Consider the following 19,248-nt stretch of genomic DNA (forward strand, 5'->3'; position numbering starts at 1 on the left):
TCCCTCCCACTACCACTGCTGCCCCTCCCACTACCACTGCTGTCCCTCCCACTACCACATCTGCCCCTCCCACTACCACATCTGCCCCTCCCACAACTACTGCTGTTCCTCCCACTACCACATCTGCCCCTCCCACAACCACTGCTGTCCCCCCACTACCACATCTACCTGTCCCACTACCACATCTGCCCCTCCCACTACCACATCTGCCCCTCCCACTACCACTGCTATCCCTCCCACTACCACATCTGCCCCTCCCACTACCACATCTGCCCCTCCCACTACCACTGCTGTCCCTCCCACTACCACTGCTGTCCCTCCCACTACCACATCTGCCCCTCCCACTACCACATCTGCCCCTCCCACAACCACTGCTGTCCCCCCCACTACCACATCTGCCCCTCCCACTACCACTGCTGCCCCTCCCACTACCACATCTGCCCCTCCCACTATCACTGCTATCCCTCCCACTACCACTGCTGTCCCTCCCACTACCACTGCTATCCCTCCCACTACCACTGCTGTCCCTCCCACTACCACATCTGCCCCTCCCACTACCACTGCTGCCCCTCCCACTACCACATCTGCCCCTCCCACTATCACTGCTATCCCTCCCACTATCACTGCTGTCCCTCCCACTACCACAAGGAGGACATCAGGAAGCACCAGTAGGTGGTGCCAGCACAAACCACCAGATAACAACGGCCTTTGTTCCTGCAACTTGTGAATCCCAAACCAACACTACAGCTCAACACCTGAACGTCTCCAACAGCCACCTGTCTTCTACAGCTCAACACCTGAACGTCTCCAACAGCCCCCTGTCTTCTACAGCTCAACACCTGAACGTCTCCAACAGCCCCGTCTTCTACAGCTCCTTCCTCAACCTCGAACCTTTTATGTTCATACATATTTTGTATATTGTTTTGCCTGCTTAACGCCTAGACAAGATCAATCACACTGGATGATGGCAACGTCTCGTGCCAGTAGAAGAAGGGCTGGATACATTTGTCATCACAAGTGGCCCTTAATGAAAACTAAGATGACAATGTTCAACCTTCACCAAGTCGTTTGAGTTGCCTAATATTAACAATAGTTTAGTTCTGTGCCAAATGTTGAGATTGCATTAAAAATGTATATGCAGAATTGCTTTGCCGTTGATACATAATAAAATCAATCAAATCATGTCTGTTAATTGTTTTTTTTTTAATATAGCCCAAAGTCACAAATCACAGATGTGTCTCAAAGTGCTCTAACATCTGTACAGCAGACTCCTGATGGGAAAAAGAACATCTGGATTCAACACAATGCCGAGTTGTTGTTTGACTGCTAGCTTTTAAAATGGTGTAATTTAACTAAAAATGTAATTGGCACCAAATATGTGGCAACTTACACCTGTCTCCACAGTAACTTCATTTGTACTTTACAAATAGTAGAGTATTTCCATGTTATTCAACTTTATAATTCTACTCCAGGGCAGTTTGAGGTACTTTACCGATTCAGATTTAAGAACCAAAAGATCAATTTATAAAATATGATACCAAGCTACCGATTACAATAACGTAGCAGTAACAGCATGTGAAGTCTGCTTCACTTCCAGCTGCAAAATGAAGATACTGCTTACAAGGAAAGCGTAGCTACAGACAGGAAACACATTCTGTCCAAGAACACAAAACGGACGTCAACTTACTTACAAAAACAACAATCTTCTCCATGTTGTTATTAATACATGTAGTATAAATGAGTGTGAGTGGTGTGTGGACAAAGCCCTCAGTAGAAAGCTTCAGCACACAGAGAGGAATGAAGGTGTGAAGTTTGGTGGATGTCAGAACTACTGAAGTGGAGATTTCTGGATCAGAGTGTGAGAAAAACTCCATTGATAGAAAAGCTCCTTTAAAGAGACGTTTAGTTAAAGTCCAGACATTTAGAAGAGTCTCCAGGTGAAGAGGGTCACAACATGAACTAGTAGATATCACCATCACACTTCACCACTTCATCACTCACATCAACACCAGCGTTTATTCTGTTACAAGTTTTCTGAAATGTGATGTTTAAATATTCAAATCAATGATAACTTTTGGTGAGAAATCCACAGATACAAAATAGTGAAATAAACACCTGAATGTGTGTGTTGATTAGAAAACACAAGATGTCATGCATCTCTCTCTCTCTCTCTCACACACACACACACACACACACACACACACTGCAGACAGAAGTCAGCAGTACTTAAATTAACAGCAACAGCGCCTCTCAGAGGTGAGACAATATCTACTTTTTGTTTAAATGACATTAGGTCTTCTGGGGGATTTTGATACTTCATGGAGAGATATTCAAACAACTTCCTGTTTTATTTGGCGGAAAAGAAAAATCCCCGTTATGAGATTTTTAAGAAAAGGCTCGTTAAACTCAACAATTGTCTGACTTCCTGTTGAGTTGTGGGCTTCATACGTCTCCACACGTCACATCTAGTTACCACTTCTTTAACCACGCCGAAGACAAAGAGCGCTGGAGAAAAGTTTTACAACCTCAAAAACAGTGACTTACCTACATTTGCATGTATAATAATGTATACTAATACAGGCCTCATGTACATGTGTACAAAGTTGCATGCATTGTTCAACAGGTGCGTCTAAACAGTGTGCAGCGTCTGTCGCCCCCCGGTGGACAAACTGTGCCACGACCACACCTTCTAAACCAGTCCACGGATTTAGTGCTTCTCTTCTCCTGCAGACCTCAACTAGTCCCTGATAGAGGATCACAGCCGCCAGCAGCATGTTTACCAACGCATCAGAGAGGGGGGCGGGGCTCTAACTACAATGTGTTGTTCAGCTTCTTTTTCTTTTGGCGATTCAATTAAACCTTTACTGTTCATTCATCGTCCACTGATGTCTCTGGTTTGCAGTGTCCACTCTGCTGCTGTCATCCTGCCATTGTCCCCACTGTGGGACTAATAAAGGACCATCTTATCTATCTATCTATCTATTTATCTATCTATCTACACATACAGTATAAACGTGGTGTCGTGGAGACAAAAGGCCAGAGAGGAGACGCCGGGGGCAAAATGTTAAGATTTTATTTACAAAGTCCTTTTTGTTTGTGTGTTTTTTTTGTTTGTTTTTCCTTTAACTTACAGAAAGTAAAAAAAAGAAAGAAAAGAAAAACACAACGTCAACTAGTCAGTGTGAGTGTGAAGAGACATGGGAGAGAGAGAGGTAAGAGAGAGAGAGAGAGAGAGAGGTAAGAGAGAGAGAGAGGCAAGAGAGAGAGAGAGAGAGAGAGAGAGAGAGAGGCAAGAGAGAGAGAGAGAGAGGCAAGAGAGAGAGAGAGAGAGAGAGAGAGAGAGAGAGAGAGAGAGAGAGAGGCAAGAGAGAGAGAGAGAGGTAAGAGAGAGGGAGAGAGAGACCCCGGACAACCATACAAAATTAAACAAAAACAATTTCTCTGAAAAAATATTTCTTTTAAAAAGCTCTGTTGGCAAAAAAGAGAGAACACAGTTTGCCCTGAGCGCGCTCGGCCTCGGGGGGGGCGGGGTGGAGGTTTCCTCTCTGACTACGTTTGACTGTCCGTTGGTGATGACATCACAGAGCCTGTCGACGACGTCACAGCTGCTGGCTTCGTCCCAGAGCGGTGATGTCAGAGGAAAGATGGTTTAAAAAAAAAAAGAAAGAAAGAAAGAAAAAAATAAATTCGGTTTTTGCGTGCCCCCCCACCTCAAAAACAGCTGTTTCCTCCCATGAGCCTCTCTGTTCCTGCTCCTTCTGCAGACGACAAACGACTCGTCATGGTGTACAGCGCTGTGAGTTCATGACGCGATTCATCCAGAAGTAACGGACATAGACTGACCTGGTGGTGCGTTCACGTGCTACTTGAGTGAGTAGGAATTTCCGAGTTTGTCCGTGTCAGATCACAGAAGCCCAAATGAATACTTTAAACATTACGAGGCTTTTGTTTCATTAAACGTCGTATCATAATTAGTTCACATTTCTGTGAAAAATGAAAACCTGTTTTTAATAAATGCGATAAAGACGTTACAAACAAAACCTCACCGCTTCTTCTTCTAAAACGTGAGTTTAATAGAGAACAATCGTTAGTGAGAGTTCTGACACCTGAAAGTAATCGTGATATTAGATCATCTTTGATGACGTGAATTTAAAAAAGAAACGAAATGCGAGAGTATCTGTGTTCGGCGTCTGCAGGAAGGAGGAGACGAGGATGCAGCGGGAGGAGACAGGCTTCCAGAAATGAAACGCAGCCCAGGAGTCGAGAGGAAGAATAAGGGGGAGGAGGGGAGGAAGGGCGAGCGTTGGTGGTGGGATCAGAGGGTCAGAGGGGGGTTATGCAGGTCCTTAATCATCATCTTCATCATCATCATCCTCGTCTTCAGGGTCCCTCTTCCTCTTCTCTCCTTTGGCTGGAGACGAGTCCTCGTCTGCAGAACATCATCATCATCATTATTCCTACTGCTTTTAAATGATTTGACGTAGCTCTTAAGAGTTTATCGTTTACTGACCGTCATCCTCGTCATCTTCCTCGTCGTCGTCCTCGCTGTCCACGTCTCCGTTCACCTCTCCGTCCTGCGGAGACACAAGCTGCTTGTTACACCACGAAGAGTCCTCACGAAGGATCCTCTAGGCTCCCTAAGGAACCACTAGAGGAGCCAACGGATCTCAGAGGATGAGCTTCCACTACTCTCGGGACCCGGTGTAGCCGGCGAGCTAATTGCTAATGCGTTAGCGTTCCGTTAAAGGGACAGTACGGGTCTTCTGAATCCCCTCAAACCCTCACCTCATCGTCATTACTGTCGTCGTCATCGTCCTCTTCGGCCACTACGTCCTCCTCGTCCTCTTCCTCCTCTTCGTCAAAGTCCTCTGACTCGCCCTCTGGAACACAAGAGAGAGGGGGAGGAGTTGAGAAAACGTTTCAGGCGAGGCGTCTGGAAAACGTTTTAAATATGTAAAGTGGTGCCGTTACCCAAACCCTCCTCGTCCTCGTCCTCCACTCCGTCTACCTCCCCGTCGGAGTCGGACGCCTCGCAGTCGTCGATGTCGTAGCCGTCCAGGTATGTGAGCTGGGGGAGGAGCTTGAAGATGGACTCCCTGTAGTCGGCCAGGTTGGTCACCTCGCAGTTGAACAGGTCGAGGCTCTTCAGCTGAGGCAGCTTTTTCTGGAAAGGGTTCAAAGACAGACAGGATCAGTGTGTCGGCCGTTGGTGGGATGTTTGGGTGGAAAGGGTGTGGTTTTGTTTTTGACTCCGCCCACCAGAGGCTCCAGGGTGCTGATGTCTTTGAATTTATTCCCGCTGAGGTTGAGGTGCGTTAGGTTCACCAGCCGCTCTGCCAGGACCTCCAGACCGCCTGATATCCTGTTATCACTCAACTCCAACTGTGGAGACCAAGAAGAGACACAGACAAAGAGAGACAGAGACACAGAGAGAGACATAGACACAGAGACAGACAGAGAGAGAGACAGACGGAAAGAGACATAGACACAGAGAAAGAGACAGAGAGAGAGAAAGAGAGAGAGACACACACACACACACACACACACACACACACACACACAGAGAGAGAGAGAGAGACACAGAGAGAGAGAGAGAGAGAAAAAGAGACACAGACACAGAGAGAGAGAGACAGACAGACACAGAGAGAGAGAGACAGACAGACAGAGAGAGAGAGAGTTTAATTTCACATTCTGGTGGAGCTTGAATCTCAAAGATGCTTAATTTACTGTCATACATGAATAATAATAATAATTAGCATGTTTGAGATGCTGGAACCAGAGAATATTTTGCAAATTTACTTAGAAACGTATCAAAATCGTTGCTGATTAATATTGTCTATTAGTCCTTTAAGCTCCAGGTCGTTCCACCGTGGACGTCCTGATACAGGTGTACCGTGTGCAGCGTCCGGTCCGCTCACCTTCTTGAGTTTGTCCAGCTTGGGGATGTCCGCTACGCTGGTCAGGCCCACGTTGATGAGGCTCAGCAGCTCCAGGTTGGAGAACTCTTCTGTGATTCCTTCGATCTTTCCTTCGCCGGAGCGACAGTTGTCCAGAACCAGCTCCTGGACCTGAACGGGGCGCGGAGACAACAAACAATAAGTTCTACATTTCTTTACAACCAAATGAAAGTTGAACGCCCTCCTTCATCTTTAAGATGTCTTCATCTGACGGGGACAGTATGACTAATCCAGAGAGTCATTCCACCCAAACCTCGAGGCGGTGTGAAGCCCAGGTGGGAATATGAATATAACTTCACTGCTGTGTTTTAAGCATCAGATAACAGTATTTTTTTTTTTTTTTTTTTAAATGGCTACCACAATCTACAACACTTAAAGTTGACATATTCAAACATTTTAATTTAACGAAACTTATTATATATACACAATCATAATATTTTATATAATACATATAATATTTAATATATTTTTATATATAATATTTGTACATAATACAACTGCGCAGGACTCCTGCGCAGTTTCATATTGGAAGGGATCCCGGCGCGAGACTGTTTATAAACTCCCCACACACACACACGTGACGCTGCTAACTTTTAGCTTGCCGTCTTGCTAACTCTTACATGTACTAATTACTCCGTTTGATTGACCGCTGAAGTGTGCGCGAGAGGATACAACTCCTCTCTATTGGTTACAATGGAGGCGACGAAAAAGCACAACAAGCGCACGCGACGTAGCCACTTTAGCAAAAGCTAGCACGCCGCTGGCTACGCGCCCTTTTGGGCTTCGACTAATTCCTGGAGCGGCGACGATAAACAACGAAATTTGGACTTTTTCGTGAGAACGTAGAACCCCGAACGTTGCGACGCTAGTTTAAAGACGGGGGGTTGTGGTTTAGAAAGGAATAACTTCGGGTTCAACCCGCGTTTTAAGTGTGTAACCCCGAAAAACAATGACGCATTTCCTGCATTACACGAGTATTAAACGTTAAAGAGATATCGTGACGAGTCGGTTTTTTTTACGTACTAACGGTATCAACGTTAGCGTCCTTTACCACAATATATATAGAACTTACTCGACCGAACAAAATATTTTGTATTTAAACTGAGTTACGTTACCGTCTCGTGCGAGGCATATATAAGCCGTACTGTAACTTATTACAATATCGCGCGCCCAGACATTAGCCGGGCCCGCGGGACACACGGATGTGTATATATCGGTGCTCGAGCGAGGGGGCACGCGCAAGTTTCTTTTGCACACGAGCAGCTTTATGAATGAATCATTTAACAACAGTTTGGAATTAAATAACCGAGAGAAAAGCGTGAACATGAAAAATGGGAAACAAGGCGGTAAAGCAGCTGCGCAGTTGGTCCGTTAAAGGATGTATTGGTAGCCAGTGAAATGTATTTTTTAACGTTATATCTAGTTGCAGCTTAGGTGTGAACAGTAAACGGTAAATGTTACATTTTAGCACTTTTCCGTGGAGCTGCAGACATCCTGCCATGTGCTCGCCATCACCCCTTCTTCTCCTGCCGGTCAAGTTTAACGTAAAAAAAACAACAACATGAAACCACTCACTTCTGTCGGCGACCGGTGCCTTAGTTCTAACGAGACCCTCTTCTTCATGTCCATTTTCCTCTGGTTTTTGGCCTGAATTTGGGTCTCTGAGATGCGGGAAAAACTTGTTTCTCCTCGAACCCTCTTCTCTTCAGTATCAACACGCGGAAACCTGCGTGACGCTAGCTAGAGTCAAAACGCCAAGACTTCCGGGCGAGACTTGCAAAGTAATGTTCTCGTCGTCTCGGCGGAAATGGAACCGGAGCATATCCTGTGATGAATATGAATTTACAAACGCGATATAATACCTATGATACAACTGATGCTTTTATACGCGTTACTTTGCCCTTCATACGCTTAATATGTCTGTTGTGGGTGTGGAGATTTGTCACTTTATATATTTATTTTGAAGGAACACTATTGTACTTCCGGTCTTCTCTGTCTTCCCCGTTGAGCTTGACACAGCGTGTGAAACGTTCCCGTGGCGTGTGTGAAAAGTGGGTCAAGCCGCTTGCTGCTTTTACTTGTCCTCGAAAATACATGAATGTATCGTCGACGACCCAGCAAATGAATAAAGCAAGTTAGGATTTCACACAACACGTCATACTTAATTAAATATGAAGTGATAATACACACAGCTATCACACAAGTGTTAAAAACGTATATTTTCCCTCATCTTATATGTTTATAAACGCAAATTCCTCCTCTTTACTCTTCCAGCACGCTGTTTTTTTACGTAGAAACAACAATAAACGGCGAAGAAAGACACACGGGTCATCGAGTCAACTACGATTCAATATTTATGACATGTATATACTTGACTTTGCGCACAAACGTCATACTTTACCGCTCGCGAGCGATACAGTTCGATCTTCTGAGGAGCACTCGAAGGCACCATATGTAAATTTGTAAAAGGAGGGAAACCAAACGGCAGCAGGAGGGAAACATGTCTCCACAGCGCCGGCGGCGGCCATCTTGGCTCATTGCACACGAAAAAAACAACTGAAGCATTTCTACTGTTGAGCCACAAGACAGAGGGTTGAAAAGCCCTCTGAGGCAGATTTGTGATGGTATTTTTGGCTGTTAAATGTGTTATGTAATGTATAATAAATGTATAATACTAATTCTTTCATATTAAAAGTACTGTATTTATTATATTACTACAGTGGCCGCATAGTGCACCGTGTTATTGCTGAATATCCTTAGTATACAGCATGTGACCTATATATTATCAGAAAGAAGTATTCAATTCATCCATTGTGTCTGCTGAAGTAGTAATACCACAGTATAAACATACTCCATCACAAGTAAAAGTCTTAATCTTAATATCTTAATTAAAAGCACAACAAACATACTTAAAAACAACTTTGCATAAAACAAAATACTTCTACAAAGAAAGCAGCACTACTAATGAAAAAGAACATTATTTCTAAAGTGTAATTTGAAGTTGTAGGCCCAAATAAAATTTCAAAATAAAAGCCATCCCATGGTTTCTATGAAGAACAAATTGGACTATTGCCGGGTTTTTTTTTTAATCATAGTGTTAATAATTTATTGTCAGTACATTGTAGATCATCTTCACGACAAGCAGTTATACATACAGTGGTCTTAGATTATATCATCGTCCAATACGAGGAGAGCAACAGTTAGTTAGTATCACAGCTAGATTTTTCCATTGACCACGCCCCCCCCCCCCCCCCCCCCCCACACACACACACACAAACACACAAAAATCCCTCCATCCTCCCTTCCCCTCCTGCACGTCATATACACCAATGTATTGACAATCGTCAAAAATACGCAACAGGTGCCGAACCAATCAACAGGAATAAATAAATACATACATACAGACATACAATACATACATAAATAGCGACAAAGTGTGTGTATACTTCACGTACACACATATCTCACCAGAAGACACCAGGTTCCATAGGCATGGGGGCTATTGTATACAGCCACAAGGCATACAGTATAATGTAACAGAGGCCAGACCAGGGCCACGTTGTCACAATGCAGACTGTGGTTTAGTTCTTTAAAGGCAAAGCAGCCCCGAGAGCAGGAGTAATCTCATTGGTTCACTTAGGATTTGGTGGGAGGGGACCTAAAAAAGTGTAACAAAATACTAACAACTGCTTTGTAATAACGTTAATACTTCCCAAGATGTCGAACTCTTACTTCAACCATTTCATTAATTTCTTTAAGCTTTGGAGAGAGTCAATGCTAAGCTATAGGCTAACTGGCTTCGTATTAAACACACGTGGGTTCAATCTTCTTTTCTAATTCTCATCAATCTAACATCTAACAATGATATTTCCCAAAATCTCTTCCTTCAACAAGTTACGTTATTTCTTTAGGCGTTGGACAGAACCAGGCTAGCTGATTCCTCCCGTGTCCAGTATTTATGCTAAGCTAAGCTAACTGGCTTCGTGGTTTCCAATCTTCTCACATAACTCACACCAAGAAAGCTAATAATGTTAATATTTCCCCAAATATTAAACTCTTACTTCAACCATTTGATTTCTTTCTTTGCAGAGAGTCGATGCTAAGCTAAGCTAACTAGCTTTATATTAAAAACAAGGGTGGTTTCAATCGTCTTATCTTACTCTCAATAAGAAAGCGAATAACAATAATAGCATTTCCCAAGATGTTGAACTCTTCCTTTAACTATTTAATCAATTTCTTTAATCTTTCAAGAGTCAATGCTAAGCTAAGCTAACTGGCTTCAAATATTGAACGGTTGATTCAGGGAGGCAGTAGTAGATATGAGATTTTGGTCCTTTTTTTGTGTCATTTACTAGTTTATTGATTAATGTAAAATAACCAAATTCCATAATCCCTCATCTTGATTGATTTCCCGTCATTTCAAAATTAAAAAGGTATCTTTTTAGCCTTAAATTAACTTCCTTAAAAAGAGATTTGAGATGCTTTCAGAGCTGCTTTACCGCTGAGGACAGACCGGAGAACCGAAGCTTCAGTCTGCAGGTTTGGTTCGGAGTTCTCCGCCCGATCTCACAATTGAGAGCGACATTGAAAATGAAACCGAGGCGGGTGACACGGCCGAGGTCCGGCGCTCATTTTAGGTGAACGGGAAACAAAAAAAATATATATATATATATGGGAGCGCAACACTGTACAAGTCCCTCATTGAGGTTAGAATACATGTCGCCATAGAGGGCAAAAGAAAACACAAATAAAAGAGCAACGGAATTGTCAACGAGAAAAGTTAAAAAAAGTCTTAAAGCACTTTGTAATTTGGAGAGAAATATAGCATAAGCAGGTCAAAAGATTGTAAGAAAAAAAACGAGTTAACATAGGCTCCAGCAGCCAAATATCTCCCCAATTTTATTTGGATAATCATCCCGAACAGCCGTGAAGTGGTTTGGTTGCATGCAGATCACAGGCTCTCCACAGGTGGACTTGCAATCAGAACAAATTCAAATCAAAAGAAAACGCCAAACACAGTTTTGCTCCAAAGCTCCGGCTTTTACGACGACTTGTTAACGGTTTACAGAACGAGCAGTTTTTGTGGCAGAAACGGAGAAAGTTAGTTCCTGATTGTAATGTTGCTGTAATTAATGTGCTTTGGCGATAGTTCTCCAGTTATTTATACCCACAGGTTTCCTTCAGCGTCACCTCTTCCGTCTATATTTTATTGTTAAATCGTCATTTATTGCCTTGGTATTCAATGGTTATTGACTGGAGATAGATTATACTGAATCCGGTTAAAAATGCAGTTTTTTATTTTTCATTGTTATTACTGTTTGTGTCGAAAACACCATTATAGCTTTTCAAGAGGACTTAAACTTTCCCATCCTCTAACCAAACATTTAAAAAAAAAAAAAATTAATTACAAAATTATTACTCTTGATGCGATCCATTTTATGGCTATTATGAACTGTGTTGACTTGTTGTCACGGAATATTCAGAATATACCAAAAAAAATGAAGTAGAAGTACATTTTTAAAACACCGAAAGGTACTGTATAAATTCTGAGAATACTTTGAAACCTCATACCGTCTCGTTAACAGTGATTGAAACGAGCTACTCATGAGCTATATTCAGACCGGTTTGCGCACACTTTCTCCATCATGCAGACTTTGGGTCAACACCCTGAGTGTGAATCAGGGAAGTGGCAAAAAGACTAATTTGAGATTTTGTTTAACAATAGTCATAATCGTCCTCTTAAGTACACATTTGTGATATTAGTTTGATTTTGGTTCCAACTAAAAGTTTGGTCCAGTTCACGCCAGTAAAGCTGTTGCTAACTGAAATGAGTTATTGTGATATATGACCAGTAATAATTGTCATATATTACAATTTTAAGTAGTAAAGAAAAGGCAGAAAATGTGACAAGAAGAATGCAAAGTACAAATGTTTTGCGTGAAAGCCATGCTTTTAAACCAATGCTTCCCAAATGAATTTCAGAATACGCAACTTTTCTCTGTTTTTTTAACAAAATACGTTTAATTTATGATGAGGTATTCACTATTCAGGCACTACATACTTTTAAGTATTCTGCTCAACGCTGCAAGTACGGGAATGTGAAGCGAACGGCTAGCCGGTTATCCACATCTGGCACAGATTCCTGCCGATGTTTGACGACGTAGTAAACAACGCCTGGAAAGACGAAACCCCAAGCTTTTTAATTTAACGAAACACGTTGAATATCCAATATGATACCCATTAAAATGTCAGTATTATTATATTTCAATATAAACCCAGCACCACATTGAAAGCCCATTACAACGGATATAATAGTTCTTCACCGTTACGTTTCGCTTTAACAGACCAAAGAAACATAAACACAGATCAACACAGCAGATCTCTTAACATTGCTTCAACATTTCCATCGTATGTGAAACTCCCTGTCAACTTGTCTTGTAGCTAGCAAGAACACATCTGAACACATATAACTGTGGTGGAGTAACAGTTATGTCGACAGAACAAGTCCCACTTTATACTGCATGGGATGCATACTCCAGGGAACTAGCACGGCTAACAGTTAGCACCAATACTGACCGCTTACTGACATGCACCATCGGGATATTTTGAAGGGTTCTGAATCTTGTGTTAATGCCTCAATGTATGCAGGGTTCAAGAAGGTTCAGAACATATGAGAACACTTCTGGTTGTTTATGAGGTCCAGGAATCTTTTCATACTGTTCAAAATGTCCCACAGGTTCTACGATGTTTTTTGGAGTTTCTTAAATATTAAGGGGAGTTTCAGAACGCTGCCAAGATTCCGGAATGATGAAATGCTTCCACATCATTCTCTCAAGGTTCTAGAACGTTCCCCCGGCCCACAGGTACGGTCATTGTATTGATGAGTTTGAAGACTCTTGCTGCTTCCGAAATTCTGCGCTAACATGCTTTTTTTTTTTACGCTAAAAAACAGTATGTGAGATTTGTCCGAAAACCAATAGTAAGCTAATTGCTAACTATTTTCAGTGAAATATTAGAGTACACAAACACTGGACACTACGTCGGCATCGATATCCTACGATGCAATGCGGTAGTGACGACAGTGTTCATAACAGACATTAGTGGACAGCTCTGTACAACCGGCGAGGACGCTCTCTGGGAGTGACGTGGCAAGAATGTTGGACAAGAATGTTCCGAAGGTGCCAGAATTTTGTCAGCATTCAAATGATACAACGTCTTATTGTTGGACACGCTGAGGATCAGCCTTCCCAAATGCAATCGAAGGCATTGGACGGAAAAAACTGGAATTTTAGAACGGCGACCACTGTTCACACGGTCCTGCATGCAAAAAGCCACGAATAGGACGAGTCAACGAGCATCTACTCCACACAGTACACACAAAACACTGTGAATGGGTAAGTCAGAATAGTACACAGACTATACACTGTAATAACCCTCTTATCTGTTCACCAACCTGGCGAAAAAGTTCTGTTCAACACAACTGGCCTGTGCTGGTGGTGTTAGCATATCGCTGCTTCCTGGTAAAACACCAAAGTTTTCCTTTTTAATCTCTTGAGCTGACATGTTTATTGACGTGTTGAATGAAGTTTCCTGACCCTCAAAACCTTTTAAAAACACCCCACATTTATAAGATAAATAGGCGACCACTTTATGTTCTTCTTCATTCTGTAAAAGTCAACTTATTGCAGACACGGCTTTTAATCCAAAGATGCGCTCTGGAAAAACCAAAAGTCCCCCCGGGGCGTCTTATCGCTCAAATGTCTGATTTGGCTGGTTCATGCATACAGCCACTGAGCTGAGACTCTATGTAGACTCTGAGAAAGAAAGGCAGAGTATGTTACAGGAGATGTACTCAAAACAACAGCAGCGGGGCAGGTGACCGACTGCAGCTCTGGATCGTGGGGTAAGAAGCCTGCATACGGTACGGAGCCATGCTGAGAGGCAGTGCTAGCCGACGAGGGACGGAAAGGAAAGAAAAGACACGAAAGAGGGGAAGACTGTGACCGGTGCTGAGAGATCTAGGGCTGAAGAGAAAGCACAAGAAGGCAAGTCAAGGTAGAAAATTCAGAAGTACAGTAAGAAGAGAAGAAGAAGACAACGGTATAAAAACAGCTGTCAGGCAGTTTAACGGACAAGCAGAGCTTTGTGCTGGCTCGGTCGTAGTAGTGTAAGAACAGGTTCAAAATGCACATACAGACACAAACATGCACGTACATATACACCGCGCTTCAAGTCTCTAAAGCCTCATTGGGTCTCCGGTGCCGCCCGATCATCCCTTCTCTTCTTTATCTCCTCACGTGGGGGAATCCTCAAATCCTCAAATCCTCAAATCCCCCTTTCTTCATCTTCTCATCCTCTAATCACCGTTCCTACCGCCCCAGTCTCCGTCATTTCAGTCCCGTTTTGTAAAAGCAGAATCGCACAGAAGCACAGAAGAAGAAGTAGAAGGAGGGCGTGGTTTTGTTGTTTATGCAAGTACAGGCTGTTTTTTTTCTCCAGGGTTTCTGGATTGCTCGAGGGGTCATTGGCGGGATTCCTAGTGCGGGAGCGGCACCAGGATATCCACGTAGTTGATGGGGAAGAAGCCCGACTGGCCGTTGATCATGCCCTCGTACCAGTTGTCGTCGATCTGATTGGTCAGGGTGATGACGTCGCTCTCCTTGAAGCCCAGCTCGCCTTCGTTCTCTGGCTCGAAGTCGTAGAGCGCTCGGCAACAGGGCTGGTCCATGGGGGCTGTGAAGGGACGGACACAAGAGGTATAAGCATTGTAATTGAAGGGCTACGCCCTCTAGTTGTCATATTTTACAAGGCGACAACCTAGGTACCTTGCACAAGTGTCTTAAAGCTGCATTCTCTCTAGTGTCCACCAGGGGGCGACTCCTCTGGTTGTATAGAAGTCTAGTCTAAAATGACTCTACTTCTCTCTTGATTTATTCCCTCAGTAAACATTGTAAACATGAGTTTATGGTCTCAATCTCTAGTTTACAGTCTTCTTCAATACAGCATGATGTTCATTTAGTACATTATGCTCCATTTAGAGTCAAACACACCATAAAGCAGGGGATGATTTAGGGGCGGGGCTACACAGTGATTGACAAGTCTACTGTCAGTGCGAGAATGCAAGTTACACAACACTTCCTCATCGGCTTCACTCTGCAGAAACCGGAGGTTGCCGCCTGGTTGCAAAGATGGCAACAGTTGCCTGTCTCTTGGTTTGGTCAAGCCCTCATTCAGCAACCCAGAACGCACCCCCGCTCTCTGTACCTGGTGATCTTCCGGGCGATTTGGCCGAGTGTATCCCGCCGTTGAGGCTCTCGCTGGGGGGCAGCAGCTCCAGGGTCATTCTGGGTTTAGGAGCGTACTCCTTCCTCGGTTTAGCGGATACTTCTTTTATCCTGAAAGGGCCAGAAACAAAACAAAAAAGGTTTGTCTCACCACCATCTTTTTTTTCTTCTATTCTTCTATTCTATTGGTTTACGTTCATCCCAGGTAGGTACATGGATCAATACCTTTCCTCCACCTTACTGGAGAGCTGTTGGAGGATTTCGGCAGAGCGGCTGTGGTATTCCAACTGAGCTTGAACCAACGCTGCCAGCTGGCTCACCTGTTCTATCTGCAACACACACACACACACACACACACACTTTTGTTTTTTCAACAGCACAACCTGTTCTATACCCATGCTGGGCCCGAGTCTTCCTGTCCCTGCAGTTTCCCCTCGGGGGCAAAATCTGATTAGAATTCTGTTGCCATTTCTTTTCTTTTCAGATAATTTTGCTCTTTTTTCTTTCTGTGAATGTCCATGAATGTCAATTCTGGTGCAATTATTTTAAAGTAGACTCGAGCTGCATCGACTAACAGTTGATCGATCTGCAACTATTCTAATCATTCATTTAAGTCCTTTTTCAAACAAACACAGTTGATGATTCCAGCTTCTTAAATGTGAGAATTTCTTGCTTTTCGTCCTATATTTGTTTTTGGACTGCTTGTTGGACAAAACAAGACATTTCATCGATTGCTATAGATCATAATTGGCAGATTCATTGCCTATGAAAATAGCTGCAGGGCCTCCAGCAGATGTGAATAAAGAGAAGTCCTCACGTCGCTCTCCAGCAGGTTGAACATGCTCTGCTCCGCGATCTCTTTGCTCTCGTCGAACTTCTCCAGTGCCTGTTTGAGTTCATCGTCCTGGACTTTCCCCTGGCGCTTCTTCTTGTAGTCGAAGTCCAGACGGCGGCCCTCCATCTTCTTCAGGTGGTGCTGCAGCGGAGGGGCAACAAGACATCAAACATCACTTCAGAAACCATTTGCAATTTGTCTATAAGCTCCAAACACAACATCTAACTGGAAACCAATCACAGGTTTTTTTTTTGCTCACCTGTATCTCTTTGAGGTCTTTGTCGTGGAGGTTCTGCAGCGGGTCGATGAAGTTCTGTTTGACTTCCATGTCCAAAGCGTCCTTCACCTCCCCAAGCTCCTTCATCGACTCGCTGGCATCAATCAGTGCCAAACCTGGGATGAACGGACGGGATGAGGGGAAAATAGAGACGGTTCCTCATAGACAATGTGGTGCGACTCTCTTTTGAAGCACTTCAATCATCAGTACAAAAGATGAACAACTGGTTCTTTGACTAAAAAGGTACAAGGCTGAATCTTTTAATAAAAAGCATTGAGTTAGATGTTGACTTCCAAGGTGCATTTTGACAAGAAACATCCAATCACAGAGCTTAACATGTGTTCTTCTGCACCGCTAACAGAGCGTGGGAGCTAAAGAATAAAGACATTTTACAATCTACATTTCAAATCATTGAATTTAGGAGATGAACTGGTGGACATAACGTAAACCTATAGAGTGCTGCAGGAATGAGTCCTAAAACCAGGAAATGAGTCCGCATTTTTGTACTTCCTGTACCCTCGTCTGGAAGTCAATGTTTTTTTGTTTTTGGGGGGGGGTTTGCTGCCTGAAACACAAGCTAAAGAGATTTTAACGTTTGGAATTGAAGAAACCATGTGCGACACTAACGTCCGAGTTGGCATACAAAAATACGTCACCCCTGCAGCAATTACAGAGTCCACAGTTTCTACATTTAGTAAAAGTACAGACCCAAAACTCTATATTTGCCTCCAGACAAAACCCCCCCCTCTAAACCAACAGGCCTTTGTCGATAGCGTAGCACCCTACATGTGTGTACGTTCACACTTACCGAAGCTGGACTCCTCCCCTAACTCCCGTCCAAACCTTAACATGGCGTCTCCCAGGACGCTCTCGGCCTGCGGGTACCCGGGTCCCTTTTCCTGCCCGCGGATCTTTGACATGGTGTTGATCATGCTCAGCTTGGCTCTGGATGCTGCAGGGCGGCGAGGGTTAAAATCATCAGTGCCTGGTTTTGCTCTACATGTTGTGGCGGTCTGAGTGTGCGTCTGATACCTGGATTTGGTTGTAGGTACTCTGTGGTTTTGGTCATGATGTCCAACACTGCTCTGCTGGTGACGTCCACCTTCTGCAGAGGACAACACATCAGGGACACATCGTGATGAACCTACCTAACACTGATTAAATGTAGATATTTCGATACGCTGATAGAGCTCTTCACTGAATGAATGCACAAAAGAAAAACTGAGAAATGTAAATAAAGATTCGTCCAAATCTTCAAGGAATAGTTTGACATTTTTGGGAAATACATTTATGTGCATTCAGGCAGAGAGTTAGATGAACAGATTGATAGCTTAGCATAAAGACTGGAGATGGGGGGGAAACTGATAGCCTGGCTCTGACCAAATCCATAACCAAAAACTCAAAAGCTCAACAACTAACAATTCTATCGGTTTTACGCAACAATGAAAAATGACGGGAAGCTATGTGCCAGACTCTTTATGCTAAGCTAAGCTAACCGGCTGCAGCCTTATATGTATTTCTATAAAGGCCATATGTGTGTGTGGTATCAATCTTCTCATCTAACGCTCAGCAAGAAAGCAAATAAAGTTATTTCCTTTGTTTAAGGAAACCTGCTTCACCGTAAAAAACAATCTTATCTTTACTGGGGCTATTACTGTGAAGCAGCTGCGGTGCTAAATCTCCTGAATACAAGTAACAAACTGTTTTCTATATACCATCAAATATTCATTACTGAATAAACACAAATCTAAATGAAAGAAAAGGTATTTTAGGTATATCTATTAAACCCTAATTGATGTGTGACATCTACAAAACAAAGAACTAAAATCTTTAATGTGAAACAACTTGAACGGATGGAGAACATTATGTTTTTAGGGTATTTAAGAAACAAAACATTATTTTCAGTGAATAAATAAGACAGATTTACCTTTTCCATTTCTTTGAAGTCATCATCGAGCTTGGTTCCTTCCGCCCCTCCGACCTTCTCACTGACTTTCTGTGACAGGAAACACAAAGACACAAAGAAAGACGTTCATGGTTTTCACATTAAAAGCACCCGAAGAGTTCAGAGAGACACGTTTTGAATAATTTTTTTTATGAATTCATGAGTATTAAGGTGTTGTTTGTGCCACAACGTTTATTTTTTGATATGCATAATATAAGGAAGCTGTTGTAGAAGACGTATTCAGATCACATCTGATGTGAGAACCGACGTATCTGTATAAAAGTGAACTTTTCACGAGGTACAGCGGAGCAAACGGAACAAGTCCAACATGAACACCGTGACCGCGTTCACGTCCTCGGCCGCGTCTCTGTTCTGCTGCAGTCCGTCCTTGTGGCGGCAGAACAGAGACGCCTCTCGCTTTCTAATCGCCTCAGGGTGCCGGAGAGGAGGAGCAGAGTGGGGTTCTCCATGATGGTGACTCACTGCAGCCACCCACGCTTTAGTGGGCTACACACACACACACACACACACACACACACACACACACACACACACACACACACACGTACCAGAGCAGCATATATAGACCCATATATCAATGCATTCATACAGAACCAACAGGAGAACACTGCAGAGATGGAGAAATTCACACGGAAAATTTGCAATATTGCTAATGTTAATAATCATAACAATAGAAATAGAGATTTTTAATCTAGATAGTTAACATATACGGCAACAGCCATTCATTTAATACTACTTTATATTTCTACTCAACTACGTTTTACTGGTAAATATTGTACTTCTTTCTTCTTACGGTACATAAGCGTACGTAGTACATTTAAAAAAATTCCATCAAGTTCTACCGAATGTTTCTGGCTTCTGGTCTCTGACAAATAAGCAGCGTCATGTTTCAGATGTGATTCACTGGGATCCCCTGAGACCCCAATACA

The 19,248-nt window shown here is 43.2% G+C and overlaps 2 protein-coding genes across 2 annotated transcripts in view; both read right to left on the reverse strand.

Annotated features, from left to right (window-relative positions):
• Positions 1-3,057: 3,057 nt before the first annotated feature.
• LOC137874505 (acidic leucine-rich nuclear phosphoprotein 32 family member B-like) lies at positions 3,058-7,700 on the reverse strand. The gene is made up of 7 exons (XM_068713209.1): positions 7,533-7,700; positions 5,919-6,068; positions 5,260-5,382; positions 4,972-5,164; positions 4,786-4,880; positions 4,511-4,574; positions 3,058-4,429 (listed from the first exon to the last, which is right to left on the reverse strand). The coding sequence occupies exons 1-7, from the start codon at positions 7,584-7,586 to the stop codon at positions 4,347-4,349; spliced, it is 762 nt and encodes a 253-aa protein (XP_068569310.1). The 5' UTR covers positions 7,587-7,700; the 3' UTR covers positions 3,058-4,346.
• Positions 7,701-9,222: 1,522 nt separating this feature from the next.
• The window catches only part of LOC137874506 (endophilin-A1-like), a 20,940-nt gene continuing 10,914 nt past the window's right edge, over positions 9,223-19,248 (reverse strand). Inside the window, exons 2-9 of the mRNA XM_068713210.1 lie at positions 18,281-18,349; positions 17,386-17,458; positions 17,162-17,305; positions 16,336-16,469; positions 16,059-16,217; positions 15,467-15,570; positions 15,222-15,352; positions 9,223-14,690 (exon numbers count right to left, since the gene is read on the reverse strand). Of these exons, the coding sequence (XP_068569311.1) occupies positions 14,494-14,690; positions 15,222-15,352; positions 15,467-15,570; positions 16,059-16,217; positions 16,336-16,469; positions 17,162-17,305; positions 17,386-17,458; positions 18,281-18,349 (1,011 nt within the window). The 3' untranslated portion in view covers positions 9,223-14,493. The remainder of the gene's footprint in view (positions 14,691-15,221; positions 15,353-15,466; positions 15,571-16,058; positions 16,218-16,335; positions 16,470-17,161; positions 17,306-17,385; positions 17,459-18,280; positions 18,350-19,248) is intronic.

This window comes from Cebidichthys violaceus, unplaced genomic scaffold (assembly GCF_023349555.1).
Source record: "Cebidichthys violaceus isolate CVI_PGR_0920_01 unplaced genomic scaffold, fCebVio1.0.p SCAF_19, whole genome shotgun sequence".
NCBI classification, from domain to species: Eukaryota; Metazoa; Chordata; class Actinopteri; order Perciformes; family Stichaeidae; genus Cebidichthys; species Cebidichthys violaceus.